General features: G+C 46.5%; 1 protein-coding gene across 2 annotated transcripts in view; it reads right to left on the reverse strand.

Moving 5' to 3' along the window:
• The window catches only part of CEP126 (centrosomal protein 126), a 57,875-nt gene that overhangs the window by 24,862 nt on the left and 18,571 nt on the right, over nt 1–14,442 (reverse strand). Inside the window, exons 1-4 of one of the 2 annotated variants that reach the window (XM_044285427.1) lie at nt 9,564–9,600; nt 9,283–9,428; nt 7,308–7,425; nt 4,604–4,805 (exon numbers count right to left, since the gene is read on the reverse strand). In XM_044285427.1, coding sequence (XP_044141362.1) covers nt 4,604–4,805; nt 7,308–7,425; nt 9,283–9,428; nt 9,564–9,583 — 486 coding nt within the window. In that variant the 5' untranslated portion in view covers nt 9,584–9,600. Of the gene's footprint in view, nt 1–4,603; nt 4,806–7,307; nt 7,426–9,282; nt 9,429–9,563; nt 9,601–14,442 lie in introns of those variants that run through there. The other variant, XM_044285426.1, reaches the window with a different exon arrangement.

The following is a 14,442-nucleotide window of genomic DNA, read 5'->3' on the forward strand; positions in this document are numbered from 1 at the left end:
CTGGATTCATTTTTCCATGCCATTATACACTCGTTTCCAAGGTTATGACTAGGGCTGCAGTAAACGATTATTTTAGTAATCGAGTATTCTATCGATAATTTTTTACGATTAATCGAGTAATCTAATAAGAAAAAAATAATAATTTCCTTTATAAAAACTCATCAGACCCCCTGCCATCAGTCCCCAACACCCTTTGTTCCCCACTGTGCGATCAGCCCAAGTGCATCAGCTCTGCCCCCACACAGTGCCCCATCAGCTCTGCCCCCACAGCTCTGCCCCCACAGCTCTGCCCCCACACAGTGCCCCATCAGCTCTGCCCCATCAGCTCTGCCCCATCAGCTCTGCCCCCTCTGCCCCCTCTGCCTGGCCTTAGTTGCGCCCCACCCCCTCGGTTTCACCAACTTACCTTTCCAGCAGGGGTGCTGCCGACACTCCATCGTTCTGCGCTGCTCTGCTCCTGACGTCACACAGTGCGTCAGGTCACGGCGTGCGTACGTCAGGATGTCAGAACAGCGCAGGGCCATGGACGTACTGTGGAGTGTCCGGAGGCCGCCTGCTGGAAAGGTGAGTATTGCAGGCCAGCGGGAGACCACGGAGCAGGAGTAATAGCAAGCGCTTCACTCCCGCTCCGTGGTCACATGACACAAACGAATCCTCGATGCAAAAAATTTGCATCGAGGATTATTTTGTGTCGAATTACTCGATTAAATCGAGTAATCGTTTCAGCCCTAGTTATGACCACCCTGCAATCCAGCAGCAGTGGTCGTGCTTCTACACTATAGGAAAAGACGCCTCTCTGGTGGCTGGGATGGTGGGAGCACGCATATGCCGGAGCTTTTTCCTATAGTTTGCAATTACAGGGTGGTCGTAACCTCTGAATATGAGCCATGTATAATGTATAATGGAAAAATGAATCCAGCCAGGAAAGGAGGCAATATGGACAATCACAATACATTAGTAGGTGCCTTGTATTAACTTTCTCTACATGATAAATGCCATTTGATGTAGTAAAACAACCACCATAAAGGTACCGCCAACCACCTTTTTGAACAAGCAAACAGTCATTCATCAGGGGATCGTCTCATTCATACGGCAGCTAAAATTATTGTTTGTGGGCAGCATGTGGCCCTGGGTAAGTAGGTATGTGCTGCCCATAAACAATCATTTTCCATGCTGATGAATGATCGTAGTAGTGATCATTCCTTCCCATACACAGTAGATGATTGCTGCATGTAAATACAGCTTAAGGAGCTGGCAAAGACTGGGAACGAGTGGTTCATTCCTGATCACTGACCTGAGTAGTGGCTTATGTAAAAGGACAGAAAGCCACAGGTCACAGGAGTCGGGGACTTCTAATAATCTAGCACCAGGAGTTTTCTTCATAGATTATAAGTAGGGATGAACCTTTTACCGAACTCCGGTTCGGTTCCAAGCGGTACAGAGTTCGGTAAAAGCTTTTTTACAGTAGAAATTAATTTCCGAAGTTATTACCCGAAGTTTGGCGAGACTTAGCGAAGTAATAACTTTGGCTCATCGGAGCTAATACATTCTAATACCGTACGGAGCACTCGCTCCGTACAGTATTCAAACAAAGTTTTATGTGAATCCACTTCGGATCTTTCATCCGAAGTTGATTCGCTTATCCATAATTATAAGCCACATGAAGTATTGTGTTCATGCTGCATAGAAGCATGTATATTACTTGTGATTGTATAGACAGGTATTATACCTGACCATCCTACAATCCAGCGATTCTGATAGTCTGGAATTTTTTTACGATACAAAATCAACTTTTCCAAGACCAGAAGCAGAAGTTTCAGTAAATTAGGAGACTCATCAGCACAATAAAGTGATCGCGGTGTATTTTATGATATTTTATAAAGAAATACATGACTATTAATGGCCATTTACATAACCATTAGTTAGAAGATGTTCACATCTAATTTTTACTTCACATTTGGCTTGGAAAGTAGCCATGCAGCCAGATTATGCCAACGGAGGGTCATTTTGGCAAACGCCGGGCTGGTATGCCTCTGTAAACCTTTTTCTATCATATAGGAAAATGTAGCCTGCTAAGCACTCCTATAAAAGAGGAACATCTAAAAAATGTACGATGCACAAAGAATGTGCAATACCTGACATATTTTACCGTATGCCTATATGCCAGAGACTTCAGTTGGGGGGTATACTTCAGAGATATGTATACCTTTACAGTAGCCAAAAACATGATGTGAACAGAGCCGTAGAAAAGCTACAGAACCCCTTTAAAGGCACATCTTGGCATCTTCGTGATTAGGAACATGCTGCGTTAGTATCCAATTAAGAGTGACACTGCCATCTAGTGGTTTTATATTAAATTGCATGAAAAAGAAAACCTCCCTGACAGGCTTGCAATGATTGCACTGGGTAAGGCCTCATGCACACGACCGTTGTGTGCATCCGTGGCCGTTGTGCCGTTTTCCGTTTTTTTTCGCGGACCCATTGACTTTCAATGGGTCCGTAGAAAAATCGGAAAATGCACCGTTTTGCAGCCGAGGCCGTGATCCGTGTATCCTGTCCGTCAAAAAAATATGACCTGTCCTATTTTTTTGACGGACAACGGTTCACGGACCCATTCAAGTCAATGGGTCCGTGAAAGAACACGGATGCACACAAGATTGGCATCCGTGTCCGTGATCCGTGGCCGTAGGTTGCTTTCATACAGACGGATCCGAAGATCCGTCTGCATAAAAGCTTTTTCTGATCTAAGTTTTCACTTCGTGAAAACTCATTTCCAACAGCATATTCTAACACAGAAGCGTTCCCATGGTGATGGGGACGCTTCTAGTTAGAATACACTGCAAACTTCGTACAAGACTGCCCCCTGCTGCCTGGCAGCACCCGATCTCTTACAGGGGGATATGATAGCACAATTAACCCCTTCAGGTGCGGCACCTAAAGGGGTTAATTGTACTATCATATTCCCCCCCCCCTCCCCAGTTTGAATATCGTTGGTGGCACAGTGTGCGCCCACCATCGCCCCCCCTCCCTCCCTCTATTGTAATAAATCGTTGGTGGCACAGTGTGCCACCGGCCGGGAGCTCCTCCTACTGGTAAGTGACAGTTCTTTAGCAATGCGCCGCACAGACCTTTCACTTACCAGTAGGAGGAGCTCCCGGCCGGACACAGACATTGCAGCAGCAAGCAGGTAAGTATGAATCTTCTACTGTTGTACTATTGCTAAGTAACCATGGCAACCAGGGCTGCAGTAGCGTCCTGGTTGCCATGGTTACCGATCGGAGCCCCAGCGATTAAACTGGGACTCCGATCGGAACTCCGCTGCCACCAATGATGGGGGGGGGGGGGGGGGAATGGGAGACCGCACACTGCCACCAATGTTGTTACTGCTATAGAGGGGGGGGCCGATGGTGGTTGGCACACTGTGCCACCAACGATTTAATACAATAGACGGAGGGAGGGAGGGGAGGGGGCGATGGTGGGCGCACCAACGATATTCAAACTGGGGAGGGGGGGGTCTGCCCCCTGCTGCCTGGCAGCCCTGATCTCTTACAGGGGAATATGATAGTACAATTAACCCCTTTAGGTGCCGCACCTGAAGGGGTTAATTGTGCTATCATATCCCCCTGTAAGAGATCGGGTGCTGCCAGGCAGCAGGGGGCAGTCTTGTACAAAGTTTGCAGTGTATTCTAACTAGAAGCGTCCCCATCACCATGGGAACGCCTCTGTGTTAGAATATACTGTCGGATCTGAGGTTCACGAAGTAGCTCATATCCGACAGTATATTCTAACATAGAGGCGTTCCCATGGTGATGGGGACGCTTCAAGTTAAAATATACCATCGGATTGGAGAAAACTCCAATCCGATGGTATAAAAGAACTCCAGACTTTACATTGAAAGTCAATGGGGACGGATCCGTTTGAAATGGCACCATATTGTGTCAACATCAAACGGATCCGTCCCCATTGACTTGCATTGTAATTCAGGACGGATCCGTTTGGCTCCGCACGGCCAGGCGGACACCAAAACGACTTTTTTTTCATGTCCGTGGATCCTCCAAAAATCAAGGAAGACCCACGGATGAAAAAACGGTCACGGATCACGGACCCCGTTTTTGCGGACCGTGAAAAAAAACTGTCGTGTGCATGAGGCCTAAATGACAGCAAACGGCAACAGTATAGCTATGCTGACATGGAAACAAATAAGGGCGTGTTAGCATTCTCATGGCTGAATTCCATGCAGAATATTTAGAGCAGGGCAGTTGGGTGTCACCGATCCTCTCATCAATAGGGCATGTCCCTGCATAGTCTGTCTAATAGGTGCTGACAGTGTAGGGGCTGTATAGAGAGACATCCTATTGACAAGGGGAATGGTAAAACCCAGCTGTCAACACATTTCTGGGAGGAATAACAGAGCAACAGCACAATGCCGGATTCTAAGAAAAGATGCCACAGACTAGATATGTTGCAGGTAATACATGCAGCTACTAAAGCATACAGAAATGGAGATCTGACTTCTGGCCACTTCATCTTACTGTAGAGGCAGCTCGGCAAGGATCTAGGAAGAGAAGAGGCCCGATGTCTGTGCGTGTGACAAGCTGCGTACCTGCAAGTTGCTTAGATGCTGCTCCTCTAGAAGGCGCTGCGCTTCCTCCAGTTTGTGCTGGAAGTAGAACTGATTGCTGTCTACCTGGACCGTAGACCGATCGTGAAAGATTCTTTCAAGGTCCAACTTGGCCGCCGGCTGTTGCCTTCTGGGCCACGTGAAGTGTCCTATCGATGATAAGCTGGAAGGGGAGTCTGATGTTCTGTGAAAGAAAAAAAAAAGATTATTACTGGGTTATGCTTCCATAAATCGTATTAGTTATGTTATTTATATAGCACCAACATATTCTGCAGCGCTGTACACAGACCGTCATCACTTTGGGGTTTATTAAGACCGGCGTCTAAAATTCTGGTCTTAATAAATATGCCCCTTATATTCACCTTTAAAACACCTTATTACCCAAATCAATGACATTTTCAGTCCCATAGACATAAGGGTTTGATTGGCTGATCAATCTTCCATGGGATCATTTGTGTGAACCATCGAAACAGCACTAAACTGCCCAATCAAGGAGCCAATGTAAAAAAAATAAAAAAAAATAAATAAAATAAAAATAAAAATTCAATTTTTGCTTGTGTGAAGTAGAAAATGATTGTCCGACTTCGCCATACTCTTGTATATTTAAAGGTGTCAGAACTTAATAGTGGGGAGCAGTAGTATACAAAATATGAACCCACTATTAAAGGGGTATTCCCATCTGGACATTTATGACATATTAATAGGACAGGCCATAACTGTCTGACAGGTGCAGGTCCCACCTCTGGGACAAGTTCCTACCTCAAGGATGGGGTCCTACCATGAATGGAGAGGAGGCTGTCATCAGAAATTACTGCTATGGGACATCTGAAAATAGCATGAAGCAAGTGAGCATGAAAGGAGCGGATGCAAGTGGGACCCTCACCTATCAGACATTTATGGCATATTTTATCCATTTGCCATAAATTAGGGGTATACCTTTTTAAAGGGAACCTGTCACCCAAAAATCGCCTATTAAGCTGTTTACAGTACCTTATAGTGCTGTATACTCGTTTCTTGATGCACTTTTTGTTCGTTTTCCCGCATGTCTGCTCATTCAGAAATCGATGTTATATTCAGCTGCTGCCCCGTGCTTCAAGTCAGGCTTGAAGTCACGGGGGCAGCGGCCTCGGCGTCTTACATGGCCCTCTCCCCGCCCCCTGCCTCTGTTACTGACAGCCGAACTCCGAATCCGGGACCGCGCTCAACGGCCGCATGCGCAGTAAAGGGCGGCAGGAGCGCGGTCCCGGCTGCCGCGCGTACTACGCGCCGTCTTACTTTCGCCGCACTGCGCATGCGCCCGACATCCTGTATCAAACGCGCCCGGCATCTGGGCGCGGGCGCGTTTGATACAGGATGTCGGGCGCATGCGCAGTGCGGCGAAAGTAAGACGGCGCGTAGTACGCGCGGCAGCCGGGACCGCGCTCCTGCCGCCCTTTACTGCGCATGCGGCCGTTGAGCGCGGTCCCGGATTCGGAGTTCGGCTGTCAGTAACAGAGGCAGGGGGCGGGGAGAGGGCCATGTAAGACGCCGAGGCCGCTGCCCCCGTGACTTCAAGCCTGACTTGAAGCACGGGGCAGCAGCTGAATATAACATTGATTTCTGAATGAGCAGACATGCGGGAAAACGAACAAAAAGTGCATCAAGAAACGAGTATACAGCACTATAAGGTACTGTAAACAGCTTAATAGGCGATTTTTGGGTGACAGGTTCCCTTTAAAGGGTTTTACTCATCTTAGACAATGGGGGCATATTGCTAGGATATGCCCCCATTGTCTTATAGGTGCGGGTCCCACCGCTGGGACTGGAGAACGGAGCCCTGAAAGTGAAGGAGATCGCACTGCGCATGCGCAGCCGCCCTCCATTCATTTCTATAGGGCCGCTGAAAATAGCCGAGCGCTGGCTCGGCTATTGCCGTCTGCCGCATAGAAATGAATGGGAGCGTGTGCGGCAAGCTCCCATTCACTTCTATGGGAAAGGCGGGGATTAGCGATTGGTGGTGGACGGACCCCGGGAAATCTGGGGTCCTCCAGCCACAGCGCTCCCTGCTCCGTTCTCGATATAGTGGTGGGTCCCAGCGATATGCCCCCATTGTCTAAGATGGGAATACCCCTTTAAGCAATGGGTTAGCATTGTCTAAATGCTAACATTTTTTATTGATGACCTATACTCAACATAGGTCCTCAGTATCTGATCAGTGGGGTCCGCTGATCAGCTGTTTGAGAAAGCAATGGCAATTGCAGTAGCGCCGCAGCCTTCTCCCTGCTCACCCAGCACAGTGCCATACATTGTATAGCGGCTGTGCTCGGTATCGCAGCTGAGCCCCATTCACTTTCATGAGGCTGAGCGCCTAGGTCAACATCACACAGCCTAGGAAAAGCTGGAGAAGGCCGTGGTGCTACTGAGAACCACCGGTGGCTTCTCAAACAGCTGATCCGCCAGGGTCCCGGGTGTCGGACCTCCATCGACCAAATAATGATGACCTATGGACACTTGGAAAACCGCTTTAAACGCTGGTCAACAGATCAATGATGCTTAGACACTGATGGACCAGTCTAAATTGTATTTTTCTAATCATCACGAGAATAACCAGATATAGAAGAGGCTACAGAAAAATCCCACATCTGCATTAGTAACCAGCCACCAATACAACAGACATACAAGCACATACGTAGACGTTGTAAAGTACCTGGTGCCATTAGGGCTCCTGTGATTGGTTACGTAGTAATACGTGGAGGGGATGGATCCCTGAATTTGGTCAAGTGCATCTTCAAGTTTTGGAGTTGGCCTTTTATGTACAGTATAAACTGCAAAATAAAGCAACAAACACCAGAATGAATGCTGACGTGTCCACATGTTAATTAAAGGGATCGTTCACTTTAGACATAAAAAGGCTATGTCCACCTTTTATTGTATCAATGCATCTAAAATGGGAAAAAAAATAAGAAACATCGCAACTGGTCTTAATTTTAAAAAAAAATCCTATGGTTTTGTGTCCACAGCTACTAGGTGGGTAATGTGTCTCCATGGCAACAGACAACAAACAAATCCTGGCCCTGTAGTCATATTCCCTTCTATCGGTCTCTTACTGTAGGCTGACTTACTGTGGAGGAGATTTAGCAAAACTGGTGTAAAGTAGAACTGGCTGAGTTGCCCATAGCAACCAATCAGATATCACCTTTTATTTTTCAGAGCTCCTTTGGAAAATGAAAGGTGGAATCTGATTGGTCGCTATGGGCAACTTAGCGAGTTTTGATAAATCTCCCCCTGTATGTTTACCAGGTTAGCAAGATGGACAGACAGAAGTGAGCATGACTTTAGGACCAGACTACACATTGTTTGCTTGTTGTCTGTTGTCATGGAGACGCGGCTGTAGAAACCAAAGGGTAAGAAATGTTTCATCAAGACCTACTGCAAAATTGCTACGATTTTTCACTTTAGATGCCTATAGACGTTAAAAATAAATTGGTTGTGAAGGTGAAAGTAGCCTTTATCTATGCAGGGGGTTCGGACACTTGTATCAGGAAAACAGAGCTCTCATTGATCTAAAGATATATTAGGGAATATAGCAACATTTTGGATGGCTACATAGTTTACAGATGGCTGCATAGTGTACAGATGGCTGCATAGTGTACAGATGGCTGCATAGTGTACAGATGGCTGCATAGTGTACAGATGGCTGCATAGTGTACAGATGGCTGCATAGTGTACAGATGGCTGCATAGTGTACAGATGGCTGCATAGTGTACAGATGGCTGCATAGTGTACAGATGGCTGTATAGTGTACAGATGGCTGCATAGTGTACAGATGGCTGTATAGTGTACAGATGGCTGTATAGTGTACAGATGGCTGCATAGTGTACAGATGGCTGTATAGTGTACAGATGGCTGCATAGTGTACAGATGGCTGCATAGTGTACAGATGGCTGCATAGTGTACAGATGGCTGTATAGTGTACAGATGGCTGCATAGTGTACAGATGGCTGCATAGTGTACAGATGGCTGCATAGTTTACAGATGGCTGCGGCCAGCGAATGGGGCCTTCACCTATCAAGGAAGAGAATTTATAATACAAAGCTATTAGTAAGCTAATGTATTAACAGGACAATAGGCCGAGTCCAATACGAGACAACTAAATTACGGCTCTACCCCTTTAGGGCTCATGCACACGACCGTATGTATTTTGAGGTCCACAAAACACGGATCTGCGAAAAGTCCGGATGACGTCCGTTTGCATTCCGTATTCTGCGGAACGTAACAGCTGGCCCCCAATAGGACAGTCCTATCCTCGTCTGTAATGCGGACAATAATAGGACAAGTTCTTTTTTTTTGCGGAATGGACATACGGAAAGCCCACATTTTTTTTGCAGACCCATTGAAAGGAATGGTTCCGCATACGGTACGCAAAATAAAAAACACGGTACGGACACGGGAAGAAAATACGTTTGTGTGCATGAGCCCTTAAAATAACTAAAAATGTTCACATAACCCAATAATAAATAAATAATTATAAAGTAATCTAATATTAATGACTAGTAGAACATTCCCACAGCAGTGTGTACTTATCGGAGGTCATAAAATCCTTGCAATTTTCAATTAGTATCCCATAGCCGGGTGTCCCCATATCATTCTTCCCCTTCCAGGTCTACAAAGTAGTCACTGACCAGCTCTCCGGCGTTGCGATGGGGGGAGGTGAGCCCGCTGAAATTTTTCTGTCGCCTCCTGAAGCTTTAGCTTTCTCTGCTGAAGAACTTCTTCCCGGAACTTCTGCTCCCTTTGTTCCTCTTCTCTTTGTTTTTCCTCAAGCGCTCTAATAAAAGAAAACCACAAAACATAAAAAAAATATATATACCGTATATAAAAAAGCTAATAAGAAAAATAAAAAAAAAGCAAAATGATCATCTGTAAAAATAAATCCGAAGCAACCGGTGACAAATGCACAGACCTGACGGTAAAATGTAACATCACACCAGGAGATTCATTCGGAGGGAAGCTGTCCCGGCTCGTACAGGACTATAAAATATGCGGTTCACACCCTGCTAACAGCTCACCCTGCCATAAATAGCTTGTAAAGTAAAAAAAAAAAAAAGCCTTACATAAAAACGTGGCGTCGATAGACTACGGAGATGTCTCAGGGCTGACATTCCACCGCGCCAGCAGGTCTGAGTGACAGGTGGGGAGGGTTGTGCTGTATGGCGACTGTCTACAACGGTACGTTGAAGACAAGACTAAAAACACACATAAACCTTACCTCATGTCCTCCTTGAAACTGAAATGCGTCGGGTAAGAGCGCAGCAGTGCTGTGCAGAGGATAATTATCACCTCGTACAGTACACACTGTCACCACGCAGACACGTGGACATCATAGGCATAGCGCAGCTGGGCAGGTGCCAGGGCAGGTGTGATTTTATAGAAGCCATTTCCGACCTGGTGTCAGTTGTCATATACTCCTGACAACCTGTTCCAGGGATTAGAAACAACCTTCCTTCAGGCATCGTCTTACGTTGCTCAATGGTCCAGCTTTGATGCTTATACGCCCACTGTAGGCACCTTTGGGTGTTCGACAGGGGTCAGCATGGGTGCTGACTGTACACACTGGTACTGTGCTAAGTATATCCATGTCAGTACTGTGCCGAGTACATACATACTGGTACTGTGCCGAGTACATACATGCTGGTACTGTGCCGAGTACATACATGCTGGTACTGTGCCGAGTACATACATGCTGGTACTGTGCCGAGTACATACATGCTGGTACTGTGCCGAGTACATACATGCTGGTACTGTGCCGAGTACATACATGCTGGTACTGTGCCGAGTACATACATGCTGGTACTGTGCCGAGTACATACATGCTGGTACTGTGCCGAGTACATACATGCTGGTACTGTGCCGAGTACATACATGCTGGTACTGTGCCGAGTACATACATGCTGGTACTGTGCCGAGTACATACATGCTGGTACTGTGCCGAGTACATACATGCTGGTACTGTGCCGAGTACATACATGCTGGTACTGTGCCGAGTACATACATGCTGGTACTGTGCCGAGTACATACATGCTGGTACTGTGCCGAGTACATACATGCTGGTACTGTGCCGAGTACATACATGCTGGTACTGTGCCGAGTACATACATGCTGGTACTGTGCCGAGTACATACATGCTGGTACTGTGCCGAGTACATACATGCTGGTACTGTGCCGAGTACATACATGCTGGTACTGTGCCGAGTACATACATGCTGGTACTGTGCCGAGTACATACATGCTGGTACTGTGCCGAGTACATACATGCTGGTACTGTGCCGAGTACATACATGCTGGTACTGTGCCGAGTACATACATGCTGGTACTGTGCCGAGTACATACATGCTGGTACTGTGCCGAGTACATACATGCTGGTACTGTGCCGAGTACATACATGCTGGTACTGTGCCGAGTACATACATGCTGGTACTGTGCCGAGTACATACATGCTGGTACTGTGCCGAGTACATACATGCTGGTACTGTGCCGAGTACATACATGCTGGTACTGTGCCGAGTACATACATGCTGGTACTGTGCCGAGTACATACATGCTGGTACTGTGCCGAGTACATACATGCTGGTACTGTGCCGAGTACATACATGCTGGTACTGTGCCGAGTACATACATGCTGGTACTGTGCCGAGTACATACATGCTGGTACTGTGCCGAGTACATACATGCTGGTACTGTGCCGAGTACATACATGCTGGTACTGTGCCGAGTACATACATGCTGGTACTGTGCCGAGTACATACATGCTGGTACTGTGCCGAGTACATACATGCTGGTACTGTGCCGAGTACATACATGCTGGTACTGTGCCGAGTACATACATGCTGGTACTGTGCCGAGTACATACATGCTGGTACTGTGCCGAGTACATACATGCTGGTACTGTGCCGAGTACATACATGCTGGTACTGTGCCGAGTACATACATGCTGGTACTGTGCCGAGTACATACATGCTGGTACTGTGCCGAGTACATACATGCTGGTACTGTGCCGAGTACATACATGCTGGTACTGTGCCGAGTACATACATGCTGGTACTGTGCCGAGTACATACATGCTGGTACTGTGCCGAGTACATACATGCTGGTACTGTGCCGAGTACATACATGCTGGTACTGTGCCGAGTACATACATGCTGGTACTGTGCCGAGTACATACATGCTGGTACTGTGCCGAGTACATACATGCTGGTACTGTGCCGAGTACATACATGCTGGTACTGTGCCGAGTACATACATGCTGGTACTGTGCCGAGTACATACATGCTGGTACTGTGCCGAGTACATACATGCTGGTACTGTGCCGAGTACATACATGCTGGTACTGTGCCGAGTACATACATGCTGGTACTGTGCCGAGTACATACATGCTGGTACTGTGCCGAGTACATACATGCTGGTACTGTGCCGAGTACATACATGCTGGTACTGTGCCGAGTACATACATGCTGGTACTGTGCCGAGTACATACATGCTGGTACTGTGCCGAGTATATACATGCTGGTACTGTGCCGAGTATATACATGCTGGTACTGTGCCGAGTATATACATGCCGGTACTGTGCCGAGTACATACAAATATACCGGTACTGTGCTGAGTATATACTGTACACACTAGTACTGTGCTGAGTACATACATATATACCGGTACTGTGCTGAGAATATACTGTACACACTAGTACTGTGCTGAGTATATACATACCGGTACTGTGCTGAGTATATACTGTACACACTAGTACTGTGCTGAGTATATACTGTACACACTAGTACTGTGCTGAGTATATACTGTACACACTAGTACTGTGCTGAGTATATACTGTACACACTAGTACTGTGCTGAGTATATACTGTACACACTAGTACTGTGCTGAGTATATACTGTACACACTAGTACTGTGCTGAGTATATACTGTACACACTAGTACTGTGCTGAGTATATACTGTACACACTAGTACTGTGCTGAGTATATACTGTACACACTAGTACTGTGCTGAGTATATACTGTACACACTAGTACTGTGCTGAGTATATGCTGTACACACTAGTACTGTGCTGAGTATATACATACCGGTACTGTGCTGAGTATATACATACCGGTACTGTGCTGAGTATATACTGTACACACTGGTACTGTGCTGAGTATATACTGTACACACTGGTACTGTGCTGAGTATATACTGTACACACTAGTACTGTGCTGAGTATATACTGTACACACTAGTACTGTGCTGAGTATATACTGTACACACTAGTACTGTGCTGAGTATATACTGTACACACTAGTACTGTGCTGAGTATATACTGTACACACTAGTACTGTGCTGAGTATATACTGTACACACTAGTACTGTGCTGAGTATATACTGTACACACTAGTACTGTGCTGAGTATATACTGTACACACTAGTACTGTGCTGAGTATATACTGTACACACTAGTACTGTGCTGAGTATATACTGTACACACTAGTACTGTGCTGAGTATATACATACCATTACTGTGCTGAGTATATACATACCGGTACTGTGCTGAGTATATACTGTACACACTAGTACTGTGCTGAGTATATACTGTACACACTAGTACTGTGCTGAGTATATACTGTACACACTAGTACTGTGCTGAGTATATACATACTGGTACTGTGTTGGTGCATGCATCAAGAACTCCGCCTTGGACGTTCAGCAGGTAGACAGAGCACATACTGTGCGTGAATTATCATCACATTCCTCAGGTGACACCACAATTAACATTCCTCCGAATAATTCCACGTAATAATCTGCGTTATGTTACAGGAGAAGCTCTGACTCATTGTGATGAACGCTCACTTCTCACTGCTCAGCCATTTTCCTAGATGTGCTGCACCACGCCTCGATGGGGTAGTTTCATCACCCACATTAGGGTTCGACCGATTATCGGAAGTACCGATATTATCGGCCGTTATACCGATAATGCGCATAAAGCGAATACTAGTGAGCGCTTCCATTATGGAAGCGCGCAGTAGTATGCATCGGGGGCCGGGAGCAGGGAAGAAGAGCAGCAAGCGATTCCGATACTCATTCTCCCTGATCTTCTTTGATGGGGGCCGCGCTGCACTTTCCTGACCCCGTACAGTGTCAGGACGTAGTGCGCGCACTATGACCTGATGCTGCACGCTGTCAGGTGACAGCGCAGCGCGGGCCGGAGAAGACAGGGTAGCGAGACGCCGGACCCGGAGATGAAGAGGAGCCGCGGCGCAGGAGAGGTGAGGAGTTTTTTTTATTATTAGGTCTGATCTAAGGTCTGATAGGGGTTAATAAAGGTCTGATAGGCGTTAATAAAGCGCTGATCTGAGGTCTGATAGGGGTTAATAAAGTCAGTGAGGGGGGGGGGATGGTGTGGAAATTGGCATTTGGCACTAGTATATTATAAATGTAAATTATAAATTGACTACCAACTAAGGGCTTTATTAATTAATAATTTAGTGCCAAATCTAAATTTCCACCACCTCAGTGACTACCAACTAATATAATATATATTATGAGATATAAAATATCGGTATAAATTATCGGCTATCGGCCTCGGCTCTAAAAAAAATCTATATCGGTCGATCCCTAACCAACATTACTTCTAATATGCTTCCCTATGGCCACACAATGGCCTTTTGGCTAGGTGGCCAATGGAACCATCCTCCCCTGGTCTCTTATCCCCGGCAATCAGGAAGCCACATCTGGCCATGCCTACCGATTAAGGTTCATTCCCACTCCTGCCTCAGTGTCCACACTGCCACTGACTGACCC

Source organism: Bufo gargarizans, chromosome 3 (assembly GCF_014858855.1).
Source record: "Bufo gargarizans isolate SCDJY-AF-19 chromosome 3, ASM1485885v1, whole genome shotgun sequence".
In the NCBI taxonomy this organism is placed as follows: Eukaryota; Metazoa; Chordata; class Amphibia; order Anura; family Bufonidae; genus Bufo; species Bufo gargarizans.